At 39.5% G+C, this 21,556-nt stretch overlaps 1 protein-coding gene across 1 annotated transcript; it reads left to right on the top strand.

Moving 5' to 3' along the window:
* Positions 1-5,657: 5,657 nt before the first annotated feature.
* Positions 5,658-21,266, top strand: slc2a3b (solute carrier family 2 member 3b). The gene is made up of 11 exons (XM_008431489.1): positions 5,658-5,761; positions 8,975-9,112; positions 13,667-13,771; positions 13,972-14,132; positions 14,963-15,203; positions 15,488-15,650; positions 15,778-15,965; positions 17,197-17,301; positions 17,385-17,486; positions 17,573-17,776; positions 19,464-21,266. Exons 2-11 carry the CDS (start codon positions 9,089-9,091, stop codon positions 19,641-19,643), a joined length of 1,473 nt encoding a protein of 490 aa, XP_008429711.1. The 5' UTR covers positions 5,658-5,761; positions 8,975-9,088; the 3' UTR covers positions 19,644-21,266.
* Positions 21,267-21,556: the final 290 nt, after the last annotated feature.

A 21,556-nucleotide genomic window follows, 5' to 3' on the forward strand; every position in this document is an offset into this window, starting at 1 on the left:
TATATATATAAAGATTATTTCTGTGTTTAAAATCTTTGGAGTCATGTCTGTTAAAGACACTTATAAAATCAAGACTGTTACGGGTGTTTGAGATGTTGATGTTTTTTTGTTGTTTTTTTTTCTATTTTTAATGACCATCAGTCATGACCGGAAATAAAACCATATTTCTTAATATGATAAGCATGGCGTCTCTGTGTAGATTAGACAACTTTATGTAAAAATAAATAAAAAAATCCGTGAGTGGTTGTAGTTCCCCCTGTTGGCCTCACAGTGGCGCCCTGAGATCAGTTGGAAAAGAAAGTGAACGTCAGACAAAAATGGATCTGAGGAAAAGTACGTGATCAGATTAGGCACAACAAACAACCACATTCATTTAACATTTCCAACTATTACAATCAATGACTTGTTCATTTCCACCAGGAAGCTGAAGCAGTGGGAAGCTTTTCATTGCTATTCAAAAAGAAATAAATGTCCCTCTTGTTCAGCTTCTGAACATTGAGATAAAAACCTCTAGCTCTGTGTTAATATTTTGACCTGTAATGTAGCTTGGCTGGCTGATTTTAAAACTTTAAAATAAGACAGAAGACACATTCTTCTGTCTTATTTCACAACTTGGGGAAATACCTTTATGTACCTTGAATCACAGCTGCCCACGGATTAACAAGCATGTTGCCGATTGCTTCATGCAGATTAATGTAACACCCAGATTTATTCAAGTCTGGAATCTACAGCCGGTATGTTGTATCAGAAGGGGCTGTGTGGAAATGCACACTATTAACCCATGCCAATTAAACAGGGAAAGCTTCAGTTAAAACATAAATGTATAAAACACCATTGCATTCTCATAACTTGTTAATCCATGGTTAAACCCCATGTTTATGCTGATAAAATAGACCCTCTTGGGTCTAGTGACTGACAACAGAATGAAAGTTTCTCTGTTTGCAGAGCGTGGATGAGTAAAGTTGTGTGTTAGCCATTTCCTTCATTGTGAGTCAGACGTAGATGACAAAACTATTGTAAAACAATTGTTTCCAATCTCCATGGAAGTATTTAGTCGTTGAAAGGTCAGGATCAAATTGTATCTGCTGTAAATATGGTGCGGTGCATCTGGAACGTATTCACAGTGCTTCACGTTTTGCACGTTTTGCTTTGTTGCAGCCTTATTCCAAATTGTATTGGATTAATCTCTTTTTTCAGAATTCTACATGCAAATATCAAATTGTGACAAAAGGGGAATAAAATGTTTTGAGTGTTGAGTAGAAATCCAAAATAAAATCACATTTACTTAAGTATGCGAAGACTAAGCAGTACACCAGACTGGTCAGAGAAAAAAGTTAAGAAGTTTAAAGCAGGGTTAGTTTATAAAATATCTCAAGCTTTTATTAAACCTGTTCCATCCATTTTCTTTACACCCTTGTCCCTTTGTGGGGTCGGGAGGGTTGCTGGTGCCAATCCCCAGCTAACGTTCCGGGCGAGAGGCGGGGTCACCCTGGACAGGTCGCCAGTCTGTCACAGGGCAACACAGAGACACACAACCATGCACACACACACTCACACCTAGGGGCAATTTGGAGAGGCCAATTAACCTGACAGTCATGTTTTTGGACTGTGGGAGGAAACCGGAGAAAACCCACGCATGTACTGGGAGAACATGCAAACTCCATGCAGAAAGACCGGGGCCGGGAATCGAACCCAGAACCTTCTTGCTGCAAGGCAACAGCTCTACCAACTGTGCAGCCTTAAACCTGTTCCATCATCTGCAAATATTGAGATTGTGATATATGTATGGATAATTTTTATCACTTCACAAATATGCCTTAATTTTTTTAGTTCTTTTACAGACAATATGAATAAATATGCTGGTATTATTGCAGAATAATGTGACAAAAAGTATTCAAGGGGTATGAATGCTGTTTTGAGGGACTATAATTTTGAACACTAAACTAAAATCACACATTCTGCTTGAACGAGTGACATTCATTGAGGTCACTTGCTGTTGTAAGGTCAGACATTATGTAGATTTACAGATGGTATTCAGCAAACCTTGGATATAGGAAGTAGTTATTACTGTGGCTTTTCTATCATCTGAAACCAGTCTGCCTGTTCTCCTCTGAAATTACCAAAGCATTTGTCGTCCACACAACTGTGGCTCACCGGACATTTTTTCTTATGTGGACTTTTTTTGGTTTGTGTAAACCTGACATATGGTTGTGAATGTTAAAATCCCAGTAGATTAGCAGTTTCTGAAATGCTTTGACTAGCCTGTCTGAGCCAACAACCATGGCATTTGGCAGACTTCAACAAGTCCATATCTAGATGCCTGACTCGATTGAATGGCTGCCATGTGATTGGCTGGCTGAGTCGTTATGTGGCGTATTTAACAGTGGTTGCTAAGTGCACTCAAAGCTGACTTCCTGGAAATAATACTAGACATGAGATGAAATTTAAAAAACCTAAATATTCAAAAATTATATATATATATATATATATATATAAGTCCACATCAGAAATTTCATGTTTGGTAGCAAAGTTCAAGGTGACCCTAAAACCTGGTTCAAAGTTGCTCTGTCCCAACTGAAGGAAGTTACTGTGTAATGAAATGTCATTTGAAAAGATGTGGCACACATTGTGGGCTAGCTTTATCACATTCTTTCCTGTCTCTCTCTCTGTCTCTCTTCCTGTGTTTCTGCGTAAGCTCGCTTCAGATACTTTGTCAAATTTCTGGTTCTGATGGTTGAATGAGATTCTGCTAAATTTGGCTGAGGATCCAACTGTTGTAGCTGGATAGATTGGTATGTTTTCACACTCAAATATCAGATTTTTAAGCATTTATTGACCTGAAAGCACCAGGCATGAAGATCAGCATGTCACTGTCTGTAGTTCCTATTTTTGGCTGTGGGAGGTTTTCCTTGCTACATGACAAAAATGAATTCTACAGAAGTTTAGAAGATCTTCCTGTTTGACCTTGAAAAAATAGATTTGTGACGTAAGTTTTTAGACACAATCACATTTTCCCTGAAGCCTGGGATTTACTCATTTCTGATGTCTAAATTCCCTGTTAAAATAACGCTTAAAGCGATATCTGCACTACATAGAAGTAGTTATGCGTTATAATCTTTCTCTTTAACAAAAAACATTGGTATTTGTGACAGAATACGCATGAGACAGAAAATTAGGTCTGCAGAGGAAAAACTAATTCTGTGAAAGCATGAAGTGTTAGAAAAGCACTTCATGTTGGCTCGTTTCAGTCATTTTCATTGAGGCAGACAACAACCACACAGGAAGCAGAAGCATTGCTGCCTTTGTCTTTATTATTAGATTATAAAAAGAAAAAGTCTGGGCTTGATCTTAACTACTTCTGCCACGAATAAATGAATACATTTATGATCTTGCTGACAGAATTAGGTTCTAATAACATGCTAACTTTGTAATTCTAATATAACTCACTTTGAAGTCATGTTTGGGTTTTCCAGCTTTTAATATTTTTGGATAAATTCTAGTGTTTTGATGCAAATTGATTTAATCTCAGGTATATTACATATCAAGATGCAATGCTGGACTTCACTGAGCTCCTGAGACCAACCCATTCTATCACAAAAATGAGTAGAAACTGTCTGCATGCCAAGGTGCATGATTTTACACACCTGGGACCATGGAAACCATTTGGAGGAGTAGCCCGATACTTTTACTTAAATCATTTGTATAACCCGATCCATTATTTCAAACAAATTTATCCTATGGCTCACCTGCTTTTGGCTTGTGTTTGGTTTTCGTTCCAAATCTTTAGTTTTCATATTTTCACCGTACTGAGTCTAAGCTTGTAATTACTTGCTTGTGTATTACTACACTATTACTACACTATTACTACACTCAAACCTTCAGTCTTTCCACTTTTTAAAAACCTTATGCTGATCTTTTGTCTTGAACTGTCTGTTGATTTATGTTTGTTTTTCATATCCATGGATCTTTGAGATCTCTCATCCTAGGAGTTCCAGTCAGTTCATTCCTTCCCCAATTCACATCCCCATTTCACTGTCATTCATTGGAAATTCATCTCTTCTTTCTTTTTGCCATTTCATACATGCGAACAAATCGATTTTTACAAATATTTTGCCTATCAGTTTATTTTGTCCTAGTGGTATTTAGAAGTGCTGTGAGAATTAATAATCATAAAAGTGCTTAAATCTCACAGATTATTTGCATATTACCTTCTGAAAACTTTGAATCATGCAATATTTCATTGCGCTAACACCTTTGACCAAACCATAACGATCTGTTACTTCCATCGTTTTTTGTTTTTTTAACCATTGTTTTTCTTTGACTACATTTCTCCGCAGCACTCTTAGTAGATTGCATAAAATGCTTTGAACTCTCTGGTTATCAAAGTTGCTACAAAACTTCTCCTGGTTGGTATGAACTGAGGCGTCGACAGTACCAGATGTCTGACCATGCAAGCGCTACAAAAGGGATACTTTCTGTGTAGCTGTGAGACTGTAGGTCAACCGATCGAACAAAAAAAAAATGCCCTGAAGTTATAAAACGAGACTCCAATAAATTAAAAAAAATCAAAGGTAAAAACTATTGACTCCTTTGTGGCACACTCCTACTATCTTGCAGTTTTATTGACCCTTAACAAAACTTACACGTAAAAAGGTCAATGAGACTCAGAGTATTTTGCAAGTCTGAGCTTTCTTGAGAAAACACCCAAGTGCAATCAGCCTCTACTTTTTTTGCTCACTACTGCATTTCATCAAAGCCAGGAACTGCAGCACGAAGGTTATTTCCCAATTCACACATAGACCTCAAGAGTCATTTGAGGGTGGATCTCGACTTCCACCCCTGCTGTGGACCTTGTCTATTTATCTAAGGGCCAGCAGAGAGGTCCATCTCCTGCAGGATGCCTCTCCTCATTGAACATTTGCCTTTCAGTTTTCCACTCTTGCTTATGGCTCTTTAATAATTCCTTTGTTTCCCTTTCCTTTGCGCTAAAAAACCTGTTGTTTCTAAGACTTTCTATGGTTTCTGGAGACACATGAGAAAAGCCAGAACATCATACAATCAGTTATCAAAACCTTGAAACACAAAGGCATGGTTTAAAATGTGTAGCAATAAGAATAAAACGTGCAGAAATCTGTATCTCCAAACTCTAGCCTCTGATAATAAATCCGTTTGACTGAGCCTGTGCATAGCAAACTATGTTTGTGGGTCTTTATCTTCCTGACTCTGTGGATTCAATGCTGGTCAATTAGTGAGAGTCAGTTAAACTGTTCAGGACGCCTCCAGCTGTCTGGAGACGTCCACTTTAGAGCTCTCTGGACTCTTTTACTGACTTTTCAATCAACAAAGAGATGACCTGTTGATGCTCCTTACTGTGGCAATGCTGCAATGTATCAATGAGCTTAACACATAAACGCCCAGTTAATGCTCATGTGATGGCATTCGGTCAAATAATGTAAATAAGTTCATAGTTAAAAATAAGCGACATTAATAAGTTGGTAAGTAAGTTCATAGTTAGCAAATTGTATGTTTACATTTATGCTAAGAATGGTTTGAAATTTGATCAGAGTATCACATTTGTATTACAAAAATCTTTGTTATAACGTATTTGCAAAAACATGGCCGAGTGATCGCTCTTTTGAGCAAACTATCGTTGACGTAATTTTCTCCGGTAACCATGTCAACAAGAATTTAGGCAGTTATGGAGGGTAATGGACTTATGAACACCCTGAACGTTAGTCGCTTTGCATCCTCGGAAAACTTTGTAAGTATGTATGTGTTTGAAAGACACTTAGACATCTGTTGGGGTTGTTTTATGTGGATAATAAAAAAAAAGTAGAAAAGTGAGTAGCATATTAGCTAGTAATGCATTTCCTTTCTGTTATATTTCAGTTACAAAAACATTTTGAGTATAGCATTTAAATCGGAGTAGCTTGTAATGTATTTCCCCCCTCTGTTGCATTTCAGTTCCAAAATAAATCCGTTAATAAAAGGTCTTAAGTTAAGAAAAGCACGCCAATGTGCTAAAACAAAAACAGCAAATTTTTGTTTTAGACTTAAGTCTTTTGACGAAATGTCTAATGACTAAAATGTAATCGTTTTAGTTTTTGTCTAGTTTTTAATTATAATAAAGTTTTAGTCGACTAGATAAACAGTCAATTTAGTCAATAAAATTTATCAATTTATTTGAATAATTAATACAAAATTAATGATGTCTTAACCAGTTATGGCATAACGTTATTGTCATACATTGTTATACATGCAAAAACAGATTTAGAGCGTGTATTTTTTTTAACCTTCATGATATTTACAACATGATATTTCAACCAGTTGACTTGCTCTTCCTGAAAATTACGGAGGGATTATTTGTTTGTAAACACGGCGGATGCGCGCGCAACCAGACTGCAGAAAGAGGCTGCGTTGCCATAGTGATATCTTGTCCGATGAAGGAGGCCACTAAGCTCATTGGGACCTCCAAAGCAGCAGGAATGTTTCTGTATCCTTCACCAGATTTGTGCCTCAAGACAATCCTGTTTCAGAAATCCACAGAAAAGTCCTTTGATTTCATCCACTGTCAACTGTGGGGCCTCATATCACGTGTGCCTTTCCAAATCAAGTCCAGTTTCATGGCCCCTGAAAGGGCCTTCAAATTGTGAGGATATGTAATGTGCTTTGCTGGTTTGTTTTTATTAGTTTCACTGTAACTTTGTCCACTATCAGTTACTTTTGTTAACAGAAGCAATCCAGCACGAATCCAGGCCGGCATTCGAGCTATTGTGTAGTAGAATGGTTTAAGCTAGTCATTGAGACCTAAATTCAAATGGGAATCTGTGAAAAAAAAAAAAACCCTGAAAAATTATATTCTTATGTTCTTCTTCCAATCTGACTGAGTTTCAGCTCTTTTGCAAAGAACGGGCAGAAACGCCAGTCTCCTGCATAGCTGGTAGAGACACACCCCAAAAGAGTTGCAGACTCAGTGGGGATGAAAACAAATGCACACAAAAACTTCAGATTTGCCTGATCTCAAAACTCTAATAACACATGTTGAAATTTGTGGTTTTCACATTAAAAAAAAACAACAACACAAAAACACTACTGGGTATCAATACGCCTACAAGGCACTGTTTAAATATTTGCTATATGTGTTAAAAGCCCAGTTCTCTGGTGGTGGCAATGCTGTGGCTTACCGGACGATTTAAATCTGCAATATTCACATCACATAAATCCTCAGTCCAATAGACCAGAGGGTTCAGCTCAAGCTGGATATAATTAAAGGGAGTCAATGTAGTCCTTACTATGTTGTTGGGCTTGTCCAGGGCGGAGTAAACCCTCTGTAGCAAGTCTGATTGCATCATTGATACTAACTGTGTATCTTGTACCTCTGTCACAAATCCCTCCATCCACTTCACCCTTCCTTCACTTTCTTCTTCACCTCTCCTGCACACTCTGAAGGTACTTAAATTATGTTTTATTAAATTAGATTATTTTGTATTCTTTCTAACCTGTATCAGGTCTGTCTGTGTTTGTGATATATTTCCCCCTACGTTACAGACAGTGAGCTTCCACAAAAAATTGATTATAGCATTTTTTTTGTTTTTGACTGCATTTAAGCCCAACTAGTTATGAATTAATCTATGCTTCAATGAATGATATTTACGGAAGAGGATTAGGGCCACTGGGAGAAAAAAAAATAAAACAGTTCTGAGAAAAAAGTCAGAATTCTGAGTTTAAAGTCAGAATTCTGAGGAAAAAAAGTCAGAATTCTGACTTTAATCTCTGAATTCTGAGATTAAAGTCAGAACTGTTTTTTTTTTTTTTCCAGTGGCCCTAATCCTCTTCCGTAGATATTCATTAAGACAGGGAGGAAAAACTTTCAAAGTTACTATTTATTTATTTATTTATTTATTTATTTATTTATTGTCCTCCTGGATAATTTGCTAATGTTCAGAAATAAGCTTTTGGCAGCTGTAAAGATTACGTTAGGGTGAGAATTAGACGGGAGCCCGTTCGTTTACCTCCCACTGAGCCGGTCTCATGATTTCTGCGTGACCAGGCTTTGGGTCTGACCAGTGGGCGCGCAGCCTTTGTTGTAGCTGCCACGGTGGGCGGCCAGCGGGGCCACCAGCAGCCGGACAGAGCCTCCATTCAGCCGGCAGGGTTTTACTCTGCCGCCCCAACCCCCCTTTTTTTTAAATGCGCAGTACGTGTCTACGTTCGCCGGAGCACGTATCCGAGCGGCAGCGCGTCTGCTGCGCTTCCGCAGACATCACTGCGCGGACGCGTTACTCACTTGAGATGCTCTTATTTGCTCATGAATAACAGAGACGTAACGTGCCGACGAGGCTGTGTCACTCTGTATAAAAACACCCCAAGCAGATAGAGTGAACACATCTGGAGCAAACACATCTGTCAGAGCAAACACATCTGGAGAGGATTTCTTTATTGAAACGAAAGATTGAAAGAAACACGCCACATTAAAGGTAATTAGTCATTTTTATTTAATTACTTTTTATTTATACGCTTTATATTAAAAGTGCGTTTATAACCTCGTCTTAGGAAAAATACACTATTCAAATTCAATTGTGTAGGCCAGATCACGATATGAGGTTTACATGACAAAGTTATTGTATTTATTAGCGATAGTAAGAGACAGTTCATACTGCAATTGCTATGTAAAAAGTTGGAAGTTTTCTCTGTGTCATAAAGTGGAGGATCAGAAGAGGAGAGTGAATGTGGAAGAGAAGGGAGGAGTTTACTGATAAGTTTGAGTGTCTGACTGCTGAATTCATTCATAGTTGCAGTCAGCATCCCTGTTCTTCTGGAGTGCGGTGTTCTGCGGTAAAAGCTTTCAGACTAGTTTTCCTCAGGATCAGTTTGATATTGAGAAGATGCTGTGGCATTTGTCTAAAAGTTATTGCACTGAAGGCTCTAAATATTGTTTTTTATATATATATTTATTTGTTTTGCTTGTTTTCAGGTTTTCCTGCCGCAGTTTTCCAAGAGGAGCGTGCTTGTTAGGCAGTAGAAACACCCATCTCTGAAGAGTCCCAGAAGTCTTCATCCTTATATCTGTAAAGGAGCACCGAACAAGATGCAGCAGCTGGACGACGGCGAGGTAAACAAAAAGCCATTCACATGTCACACCAGAACTTAGTGGTGTCCTTTTAACAACTATTTATCAGTAACATTCAAGTTCTGTTGTTTTTATGCCACATTAGCTACATTGTAATGGATGCGAGAGCTTATCAAATTGGGTAACAGAACTCCTGGATCCAGTACTGTGGTATTTTTCCACTCAGGAGCTCCGGATGAGAGTTGAGCACTTCAGGACATGACTAAGGATAGAAAAAGTGTGGCAGGATTCTTAAGGGGCAAGTTGGGACTTGTGTGTCCTTAAGTTTACTGCATTCAATTCAAAACGTAGGATGACATTGTAGAAAATGTGTAGCAAAAACAGAACCCTTACATGATATTCTAAAAGTTTTATAATATTGAGTAATGGCGTGATTGCAGTGTGTCATCATATTTGCACCAAAAACCTGAATGAAAATGCGCTGCAAGATGTAGGGGCTTTTATTTAAGACTGAAACACTGTAATTATTTCAGCTGATAGTCATTCTGAAGTATTGATTTGTAGTCAATAGAGGTGACTCTTGGACCCAGTTTGATGCAGTCACAAAGCACGTCCAACTCAAGATAGACTTTAACACCAGTTTACTTTGATTTGAACCTTTAGAGTTGAAAAGTCTTACTATCTTTTACTGAGTAGAAAGTCTTTAAAAAAGTCCATCGTTTAAACATCTCTTGACTCAACAAACATTTACTTAACTCAGGAACCAAGCAAGATGCTTGACGTTGAGAAACACACTGCAGTGTGGAAAACATGTGGGTCTAAAACTGCATTTAGATGTTTTTGAACCTATTTAGAAGAAGAAGAAAAAAGAAGAAGAGAACTAAAACTTAAGATTTGATTCCAGAAAAGCATGTCTTTACTTAGTGCTTAACTTTATGCCGGTGAATTGCATAACAGCCACTTGATTCAAATCTTAGTTTTCAATGTGCTTATTGTGCAGGATTATGATAGAATATTAGGACGGCGCTTGGAAAATAATATGACAAGAATAAAGTCATACTATTATGACTTTATTCTCGTAATACTACGACTCTGCACTTGCATTATTATGACTTTATTGTTGCAGTTATATATTCTTTTCCTCGTATGGCTCTAATGCTTTGTCGTACAGAGTATCACCTCTTTGTAATTTGTAGCATTTTCTCAAGTAACAGAAGTTAGCTGTTCTTAATGGTGGAGCTGTTTTAATTATGTAACTTATTTGAAGAGCTTTAAACCTTAGGAATAGGACATTTTCCTAATGTTTCTACCACATACATGCAAGACGTTCCTAGCAATGTCCAACAGAGTGAGACAAGACTTGTACAAACAATCGTTTTAAAGTAGCAAATAAAAATGTTGCATTCTTTATAACAAACTACACCTTTTCAAACATTTGTTGTAGTTGGTCTTTTGTAAGCAGTTGCTCCATTTGTGGATGTTGCTTAAAATATTTGCTTCATCTGTGATGGGGAAACTAATTGCAAGATGACATGAATGTGGAAGTTAAGCGTTGCACAAAAAATAAAAAATCAGGACCAGTGTGATCGCTTGTGGCTTTTAATAAGTCAATTTATTTTCCAGTGAGTGTAAGAAAAGTAAAAAATAAAATAAAATAAAAATAGGACTGTGGAGCTTTACGGGGGATGTCCAGTTTTAATGTCTCCAAACAAGAACTAACACAGATCACATAATCATCCCAACTTTTAGTAATATATTGCTGGGCAGTCTTATTCAAATCCTGATCACTTTTTACTGTAAATCTGAGATGTTGTGCAACATCGCATGCTGCGTTGCCAGGCTTCATGACATGCATAAAAACAGACTGATGTACTCTGATGACTGCATGTCTGTGCAACCACCAGCTCTGAGACATGTTGCTACAGCCCCTCATCCAGCCACGGAATGATCATATGACGCTGCCGCTTCTTGCACAAATGGCCGCTCCCTGTTTTGAGTTGCATGTTATTCATACCCTGATCATTTTTACTGTGGGTTATTATAAGTCTAACATTCTCTACATCATCAGAAATACCGTATCTTGCACGTAATAACATTAACATTTGTTAATCCACGTGCATTTGCTCTGTTCTGCACCCCAGTAGAATAAAATGCATGTGATTTTTGATGTTTTTGGTTCCCTCACTTGTGTGCCGTTACTCTGTCTTGGATCTCTGCGTTTCGTTTTCAGACCAAAATGCTGTTTCCTCCTTGAAAATATCTGCAACTCAAACCTGCGAGCGAAGCAGAGCTAAACCATAAAAGCCACTGTCACAAGTTTTCACATCACTTTAATACCAGTGTTTGAAATTTAAGATTTGAGATTTTCTGCTAAAACTAAAAGTGTCGCCTACTGACGTTTTTTTTTTTTTTTTTTTTATGCTATCATCAATTTGCAATATGTCATAAAAAAAATGCAGGACTTCCTGTTTATTGCCAGCTCATAGTGACTCGGCCAGAGCTTTACGTTAAGAGGCATCTGATGCGAGCAGCTGCAGACGTACTGCTTCTCTCCTAGAGTAAAAAAAAAAAAGATAAATGGCAGACTGTGTAAGAACAGGCTGTTTCATTTCTAGAGAGTTTGTCCTGAATAACACGAGGAGTGCACTTTAATAATGACTTATGTAATCTGTGCAGAAAGAGATATGATGAAAGACAGGACAGACCTTTTTGTGCTCATTTTGGTCGGCTTGCTTCTGAAAAGGTTCTTGATCTGAGCATGGGAACCAATTAAACAAAACAATGTACACAGTGAGTTGGCCTTTTTTCAAGTTGTCAGCAGCAGTGGGAATAGAGAGGGAAAAAAAAACCAAAGTATTTCTGTCCGATAATGAGGCTGTTTGGATGGTAAACCGTTTCTATTAGACTCGACCAACTGCCCATGAAATACTCACAGATTTAGTAGTTTGAAAGGCATTTGGTTATGCAGTCAGTTTTTAAGTCGAAGTGAAACTTTTTGGGTGCTGCCTCCACAAAGCATGCTTAAAGCCACAACTTCGTAAACACCTGGGTTCGTTTCTGCTTCTCTACTTTCTACAATTTTAACTTTTGGCAGCTTTGTAGAGAACTGTAAGAAAGAATTAGCCACATTACACATTTGTTTTGTCTTACACTTGCATTTTGATTTTATCAAACAAATTCTAAGATCAGACTAACCAGGAAATATAAAGTGCGGTTTTAAAGTAATCGTTTTGTTTATCAGGATAAAAAAAAATCTACCCAAACCAACCTCGTCATATTTAAAAATGTGATTGTGGTCAGATTGCTGACAGATCTGCAGAATTAAGAAATAACTTAAAGGGAACCTGTCAGACAACATGAAGCATAGGCTTAAATATCTCTAAAAGCAACGCATCCTGCTGCAATCTAAAGAAATTCAGCTACAGGTACAAACCAAATTTACTCACATCTATCAGTCCAGATAGGCTTACAAAGCCATTTTTAAGGCTTTGGGACTCCATTGAATCACAGTGAGTGCCATTATCCACAAATGGAGAAGTCATAAAAAAGTGGTGAACCTTTCCAAAACTGTCCAGCTGACCAAAATTACTCCAAGAGTACATTTGTTACTCATCCTAGAGACATCAGATGAACATCTTAAATGTTCTTTGAGCTGATGAGTCAGTTAAGCATGGTGTTGGGGCTGTGATGGTCTGGAAATGCTTTGCTTTTTCAGGGCCTGGACAGCTTGCTGTAAATGATAGAAAGATGAATTCTGCTCTCTTCTGGAAAATCCCGAAGAAGAAGATCTTTCAAGATTTTGAGGTTGTGAGCTTAATCTCAAGATCACTTTGGTTATACCTTTGGGAAATGAAGAGCTTTTTTATTTAGCTCTGAGGGTCTAAATAATAAAAAAAAAAACTAAGTTGAAGGTTTTGGAGTCTGCCATTTAAGCCCCAGATTAAATACTTTATTATGACAGATATTCCTGGGACATTCACAACAATAAGCAGGGAGTTCATCCTCGAAAAACCTCCAGTTTGGCAGAAGTAAAACAGCTGTGTTGGTCTGGATAGGTGTTTTGTTTTTGCTCAGCTCATGCTTGTCCAACATTAAAGTTTGTTTGAAGCTCTAACACATCTGAATGGGACCAAGAAGAGAGAAAAAAGGATGCAAGAGGGCAAATACTTTGTCACAGTAACCAATTTTTTGTCAGGTGAATTAGCCAGTTATTAAAAGCTGAGCCCACTTTAATTCTTAAACCAGCAGGAGAAAACGTTCACCGAAAGATTTATGCTCTGAGCGCCTGTTTAGCTCCTTTTCTGAGAAATACCTCCGACCCACAAATCAGAGGACACGTGCGGCGCGCTAAAACCTGCTTTCAGAACTCGGCCTGCAGCTGCTAATGCGCTGATCTGAAAACAAGAGGGAGAGCATTTACAGAAAAGCCTCATTGTGTGTAATTACCAGTGTTCGTGTAAACAACCAGAGCTTTGTTTCTAGCCTGGAACTGGACACATCCAGCATTCAGACCCAGGGAGCCATTTGTACACGAGCTCCATCGGCTTTCATCTGCGCTGGCCTGTCATAACGCTCTGCCTTTTTCTCTCCCAATAGCCCAAGAAGAAGCTGAACCCCTACCTTCTCTTCTGCGTCTCAACAGCAGCGATCGGCTCACTGCAGTTTGGATACAACACAGGCGTCATCAATGCACCTGAGCTGGTGTGTGTCTAGTTATGCACTCATATTTGCAGTCTTGGTGTTAGACGTGCAAGCTGGGTCACTGCGACCTAAGTTAAGAACTGTGACACCAAACGTGCCCATTTTAGCAGTGCCGAGGTTTAACTCTGCCCCCATGTGGACATCATTAAAATTTCAGTTTGCTTTCAAAGGAACATTTTTTCCTTTTCATTTTTCTCCAGAAATTACGAGCCTTTTTCGAGAATGTGTCCAGTGAGCGCTACGGACAGCCCTTTCCCCCGGGATCCATCACCATAGTGTGGAGCTTTGCTGTGGCCGTTTTCAGTGTGGGTGGCATGATCGGGTCGCTCTCTGTCGGAGTCATTGTGAACAAGTTCGGCAGGTGAGCAGATGATAATATTTACAGCGTTTTCTATTTTTTTTTGTAGCTGCATCTCAATAAATTAGAATATTATCAAAAAGTTAATTTATTTAATAGATTTTTTTTCTTTTTTTTTTTTTACACGCAAAGTGATAAGATATCAGTACTTATTTTATTTTAGATGATAATGACACAGATTATAAAAACCCAGTTTCATTTGATCAGAAAACAGGAATGTCACTTACATAAAAACAATAACAGTAACGACAGTAACCAATAAAAGATCATTGCTCAGAAAACCGGCTGAAAGTGTTGTACCCAAGTATATCACTAGGAAGTTTAGTAAAGGACAATAAAAAATGGTAGAAAAAGTTACAGAGGAAACAGGAATTCACATGGCTAGGAGACAAATGACTGGTCTGTTGTTAAGTGGTTCAAAGTATTTTTTCAGAAGAAAGTAAACTTTGAATTTAACTAAGAACTTAAAGTCCTGGAGTTTGGAGGAACATCAGAAAGGCATAAAAACTAAGTACAGAGCCCATACACTGTGAAGTATATAAACACTCATTTTTGTTGTGCGTTGGTCTTTATGGTATTTGAATCTGTGTTTTCATTGGCTGTAAGCCGTTATAAGCTAAATGAACAGGAGTCAATCACTTGAAAATATCTCTCCGTCTGTGGAACAAAACCAGGATGGGTTTTTCTTTCTTCAAGTTGAGTAACTGAAACAAATAAACTTTTTGATAACATTCTGATTTATTGCAATGCACCTGGAGTTCAACAGATATCCAATTGCTTTCATAAATTCTTATCCAGACGTGTTTGTCTCCGTTTCTTTGTCCAATAACCAGGCGAAAATCGATGCTGTTTTCGAACGTCCTGGCTCTGTTGGGCGGTGGTCTGATGGGACTGTCGTCTCTCTGTCGCTCCTTTGAGATGATCATCCTTGGTCGATTGGTCATAGGTGTTTTCTGCGGTCTCTGCACTGGTCTGACCCCGATGTACCTGGGCGAAATCTCCCCAACCGCCCTGCGAGGAGCCTTTGGCACCCTGCACCAGCTGGGTGTTGTTATTGGAATCCTTGTGGCGCAGGTATGCTTGTTTGTTTACTTTAGTCTTTTTCATTAGCTTTTGGTCTTTGTTGCACACTTTTGTAACTTTCTAGGAAGACAATGAATTGAAAAAGTATTTATACCCTTTGAACCATTTCTTTTTTTTTCATGTTACAACCACAAACTGTGTATTTTAATGATATTTCATGTGGCAGACCAACTAAAAGTGGTCAAAAAATACATTAAGCTAACGTGTATAAATGAATAACTTCAATTCATTTTAATCCAATTGGTGTGCTTCATTTCTTCCTCTTTGTGTCTCAGATCTTCGGCCTGGAGGCTGCTTTGGGATCAGACCGTCTGTGGCCTTTGCTGCTCGCTCTTACCATCCTGCCGGCCCTGATACAGAGCGCCATGCTCCCTTTCTGCCCTGAAAGTCCTCGCTACCTCCTCATCGTCCTCAACGAAGAGGAAGAGGCCAGGAAAGGTCTGTTTTTTGGGGGGGGGGTTCTCTCTGCTCATGTAGCGTCGTCTTTGACACTATTGAAACGATACCTGCCTCCTCCTTTCACCCCGTGTCTACACCTGCTGATTTCATCTGCTTCTTGCCGCAGCCCTTGAGCGTCTGCGCGGCACCGATGATGTGAACAATGACATTAAGGAGATGAAGGAGGAGGGCATGAAGATGGCTATGGAGAAGAAAGTGTCTATACCCGAACTCTTCCGCTCACCAAAGTACCGCCAGCCGATCATCATCGCCATCGTCCTGCAGCTCTCCCAGCAGCTGTCTGGCATCAACGCTGTGAGTGTACATCGCATGTGCCTCAGCGTAGATCTCGAAACTCGAGCGGGAACGCTCACTCAGCTTGACTTGTACTTCTTTTTTTTTTGACAAACACATAGCGAGAGACGCTTCCTGGGACTGTTTGAGTGGAGTCCCGTAAAGTGATTTATTAAAGGTTTTGACAGCAGGGTCATGCAACGAGGCCGTCTAGATTCATCTGTAGCTGTCATGTCTGTCATGACAATCCCAACGCAGCCACAGCGATCCCAACATTGATCGAACTCCAACAAACACATTAACTTCATTGTCCTTGTGTCGACAAGCCGCTTATTCTCTTAACCATATCCTTGTGAAAGGGTTGCTAAAGCTGCACACATCCATATTTTCCTAAGAACAATGAATCAGACAAAAATATCTGGACTTGAATCAGGAGTATTAACACCTCCAAGTCCCTTGTAGCATTACAAAACATTTCTAATCTTCACTTTTACTTCTAATGAAGCTTGTTTTTAGCTGCAAGCAACAGGAAACTGAAATCCCTGGTGGGACTCCCTGCAGGACATAATGGACTGTTTAGCCTCTGAAAAAACAGTCATTCCCTCAGGAGCACGAAAGCCCCCAAAAAACACGACGACTTACTGTGCTGCTTGAAAGCTTAGTGAACACTTAAACTGTACTTCTGCATAATTAATAAATAAGAATTGTCGACTGCTACTCAGCCTCTAAGTAAGGGAAAAACATAAAACAAAATCGAGAGATGTACTTGATATTTTGTTGTAAAAACTGTATAAATTGATTTTAAATCCCTAAAAAAAACAAAAACAAAAAAAACTGAAACTTTTTATTCGTCTTTTCTGTATAGAAGTTGATCACAGTTTTCTGGAACTTCTTTGTAGTAATATTCAGTTTTTCTGAAGGATGAACATGACATGATACAGAAACCAATTTGTCTTATCCGCTCTTCCAAACGGGGAAGACAAGAGAACGTGTTAAATAAGTGAGACAGATGTGTGTTGATCTTCATAAACAAATGTCTGTAGCGACAGAGCAAAATAAAAAAAAAAAAAAGTAAAAGTAAGTTGAACTGTGACAAGCAAGATTGGAGGAGACTCTGCATTTATGCTAAGAGCTTAAAATCTCCAAAGCTCAGTGATAGAAGATGAACAACAGAGGAAGAGCTCCTTAAATGAGCACGTTTTATTCATTTAAATAACAGCTCCTCGATAATGACGACCGTTTTCTTTTCCAGGTTTTCTACTACTCGACAGGCATATTTAAAACTGCTGGTGTCCCTCAGCCCATCTATGCCACCATCGGCGCCGGCGTCGTCAACACTGTCTTCACCGTCGTCTCTGTAAGTGCCCGTGTTGTCCTGATTCGGTTCTCGTTTCCCGTTTGCTGACCGCTGATCGACCGGTCTTGCTCCCTGCGCTCCAGCTGTTCCTCGTCGAGCGGGCCGGAAGAAGGACGCTGCACCTGGTTGGACTGGCAGGAATGGCGGTCTCTGCCCTCCTCATGACCATCTTCCTGTCCTTAGTGGTGAACCAGACACACAATGAGTTAGTTTATCTTTAGGCTTCATGTTATATGCGTTTTATCTAAGCCGCTGTCCTCTCGCCATGCAGAAAAGCAACCAGGTTATGAGTTACCTGGCTATCGTGGCTGTGTTCACCTTCGTCGCCAGCTTCGAGATGGGTCCGGGTCCCATCCCTTGGTTTATCGTTGCTGAGCTCTTCTCTCAGGGGCCTCGACCTGCAGCCATGGCCGTTTCTGGCTGCTCCAACTGGACCGCCAACTTCTTGGTGGGGCTGGGATTTCCTCTACTGGAGGTATTTATCCACGTACCAGCAGTAGACTATTTCTCACACGGTGCCTTATGGCCATGATTATTGCCTTGTATTTCTTTTTTTCCACATTTTGTCAGATTGCAACCACAAACCTCCACGTATGTCATTGTTATTTCTTAAGACGGACCAAGACAAAGTAACATGTGTAGATAAGTGGAAAGAAAATAACTCTAAATCAGTGTTTCTCAACCTTTTCCTAGCCTTTATCCAGGTCCCTCACCGCCCCCCTCCAAAGAATTTGTAGGTTACTTTGCACTGACAATTATTTTATCATCAATGTTACTATCATTATTGTAGATGTTTTGAATCGGAGCACCGATTATGTTTTCCTGTACACTTCAGCGTGCCTTACGCTCCTTCACCTCGCGCACAAAACGGGGTAAATGTAGCGAGTTTTGCCCTAAACGTATCGGCGTCTGGAGGAGGGGGTTTGGGGGGGGAGGCGAGCGTATGTTTCTACGCTCCTTCGTGGGGGGGGGGCGATTTATGTTTTCGCATCCACCTGAATAATGTGTAGTTGCGCCCTTGCCCATGGCACTTCAACAATATTGTTTTACCTTTTATCTGGAAATAGTGTCTGTTTATTCTTGCCATACAGTCCTCTGTATTAATTATTGCTSGAAAGGTCTTGCCATACMAGTTTATTCCTCCGTATTTACTTTAGTTTCTTAGTTTATWCTTGCATTTTGTTCTTCATTCATTTCCATTTAGTTTCCTTTGATTAGTTTTATCCTCTCCTGGTTTATTGCTATGTCCACTTTAGTTTCTTTCCTGTTGCTACATTTATTTTATCGTTTATTGACCATCAGTAATTTTCACTCATCACCTGCTGCGCCTCGTAATCGTCATGTGTTTTCACATCATATGTTGATTTTTCACTGTTCAGCGTCGGATTCTCTGTTTTTATGCCATAATTCACATCTAGTTCTTCGCTCCGTTTTGCCCGCTTCTCATGTTTCAGAATTTTGCGCAATGTGCGCGGCGTTTTTTTTTGTTTGCTCAAAGTCTAAACTGGTATTGTTGTGGATTTAAGGTGTAAAGTTTACCTTCGACCAAACGCCCCCCAAAGGCATCCCAGCGCCCCCCTTTTGTAAAGATGTCCGCCAGCGCCCCCTGCCGTCCTCTGAACGCCCCCTGGGGGGCGGTACTGCCCACGTTGAGAACCGCTACTCTAAATGTTTATAAACCTAAGCCTCTTTACTCAAATACGTCTAACAACCTTCAGAAGTAGTTGCACACTGCCTGTGTCAATGGCGACTGTGCATGTAGTAATCCAGCCTGGCATGAAGAAAGCCATGAAATAAAACCATACAAAGTCTCAGAAATTAGGTGAAGGAAACGCTTCAGTTAAGCAAGACCAAGACTGAACCTTCTGGCTCACTCGCAAAGTGCTATTGTTGAGATAAACTGACTGTGCTCATGAACCTGCACACACCATCCTCATTGTGACACACGGTAGTGACAGCATCATGCTGTGGGGATGCTTCCCATGCAGGAGCTGTTCAGACAGGAAGATGGATGGAGTCCAACACGGGGGGGAATATTGGATAAAAACGTGCTAGTGGCAGCAAAACACGCGAGACTTGGACGGGGCTTCTTATCCAAGGAGACGTTTATATTGCAATGTGACAGAATGTGTAGCGTAACAAACGTCCTTCCTTTTTTTCAGGAACTTTGCGGCCCGTTTGTTTTCCTCATCTTTTTGGTCCTCCTCATCCTCTTCTTCATCTTCACCTACCTGCGAGTCCCTGAAACCAAAGGACGGACCTTCGATGAAATCGAGCAGGGATTCGCCGCCAAATCCACTCCCTCGTCGGCGCCTGTCTCTGAGCCCATGCCCTCCACATAATAACTTCCCACGGTGGATCTACCTTCAGAGAACCAGTAATAAAATTGGTTGGTATGGAGGGAAAATAAATTGCAGCTTCTTCCTGCAAGAGTCAAAATGATACTCTACTCTCTTTAAATTATCTTGTACAGTACTTCCCCCATGAAGAATAGGTTTAGAATTAATGAAGCCTAGGGTTAATCCTGACCAAACTTGACTACTGCACCAGTGCTTACTTAGTGTTTAAGGACATCTTCAGCCCTGGCTCGTCTCATTGTGCCACATAAGAGGATCAATGTATGTTTGAATTTTCAGCTGCCCACAGTGTTCAAAGGTTGCAGGCATTACTGAGTTTATGTATTGAGGTCAAGCCTGAAAAGCTGGTATTGGATGAAGTCAGTTTGGTCCCTAAATGAATTAAAGAATTAAAAAAAGTCCCTTTGAAAAAACACTTTGCTTTGCTGCCACCGGACGACAAGGCTGAGTAAAAGCAGAGAAAGCACTGCAAGAAAGACCCCCTATGAGCATGAAAAATGTCATTTTTATACACTGAAGACATATTTTTAAGCACATAAAGGACATTTCTCCTTGCTGTCACTGATACCTCATGACAGCATTCTTCCATGTTTTGGAGGTTTTAAATTTTGCATTCAGCTGTGTTTGTGCTGATAAGGAAACAGGACAAGAACAAGCTCGTAGGGGACTTGCAGTAAATATAAAATTTTTTGTAAATGCTCCCTGAATTTAAAAATAAAACACTGTGTTAAAAGTGTTTTCTTCCCTAAAGACCGAGCGTAAGCTTTACGGCTCCGGTTTAAGGATTTTACTGCAGAAAACGATGTTGATGACAAGAAAAAAAAAAAAATCCTGCCCTAACCTAGTTCTTTACATCATGCGTACCCGGTTAAATTAAAGAAACTCAGGTTGTTCATTTCCTCTTTTTTGTAAATGTTTTAAGGTTTAAATGTACTTGAAATTATGTTGGCAAAAACTACTGGATCGCAGGTCATCTTATCATCTACGAAACATTGTTTTGCCCATTTGAAATAACGTGTTCTCATTAGTCCTGTCTACTTACAACTTACTGTACAACACATCCTGTAAGTCACCAGCCTTGTGAGATTGTGATGTTGACTAGAGACACTAAATGGACTGTATTTATTTCTGTGTTTAACACACAGAATGTGTCATTAAATGTGTGTTAAATTGTTACTGATAACACGAGATCACGTGTGAATATTCTGTAGACTCAAGTTGCTGCATCAAGATCAGCTGGTTTAGGCTTTGCTCCAAACCAGGTTGATTCTTGTACTGTTGCATTTTCCTTCCGGGTTTGCATAAACTGAACGAGGAAGCGCTTTTCTTAGTTTCAGCTTTTCACTTTGCATTCACCAGTCAGACTCCTTTCTAATAATATTTATTCTGAAATTTGTCTCTTCCTGGTTTACGGAACTTGTTTTATTCTCTTTTTGTCTCATGTTTTGCTTTTAGTCTCATGTTTTGTCTTTTTTTTTTTTGTTCTTTGCACAATTGTTAAAGACAACGCGTTAATGCTGCTTTGCCATTCACGACATTCACATGTACAATTTGTATATTTTGCTGTTGTAATAGAATATTTGTGTAAATAAAGCCAGTCCAACTACATACTGACAGAGTCACATTCACATGAGAGCTGACCTTTGTTGTAAGTTATAATTTAAGCTCGCCATGAGTAACGTGTGACTTTAACTGATGAGGATGTTCATGTGTGTGTGTTTTCTGTGCATGGTCCCGGCTGCTGCAGTATTTAGCTGTCATGAATGTTTAATGCAACTGCTACTCTGTAAAACTTTATTAGGTCTGTCTAGTATTTGCGACTCCACGCCTCGGCTGTCTCCATTTTCCTTTCCTGCTGTCGGAAAAGCTCATTCATAGGAGTGTGTTTCCCTCATTTT

The sequence above is a fragment of the Poecilia reticulata genome, linkage group LG16, assembly GCF_000633615.1.
Source record: "Poecilia reticulata strain Guanapo linkage group LG16, Guppy_female_1.0+MT, whole genome shotgun sequence".
In the NCBI taxonomy this organism is placed as follows: Eukaryota; Metazoa; Chordata; class Actinopteri; order Cyprinodontiformes; family Poeciliidae; genus Poecilia; species Poecilia reticulata.

What these genes read in the sequence shown, in the direction of transcription:
- slc2a3b (XM_008431489.1), top strand. Translation starts at nt 9,089, where the DNA reads ATGCAGCAGCTGGACGACGGCGAG. An exon ending in AGAGGAAGAGGCCAGGAAAG is followed by an intron (nt 15,651 to 15,777) that starts GTCTGTTTTTTG and finishes TTCTTGCCGCAG; the next exon opens with CCCTTGAGCGTCTGCGCGGC. An exon ending in TGGGATTTCCTCTACTGGAG is followed by an intron (nt 17,777 to 19,463) that starts GTATTTATCCAC and finishes CCTTTTTTTCAG; the next exon opens with GAACTTTGCGGCCCGTTTGT.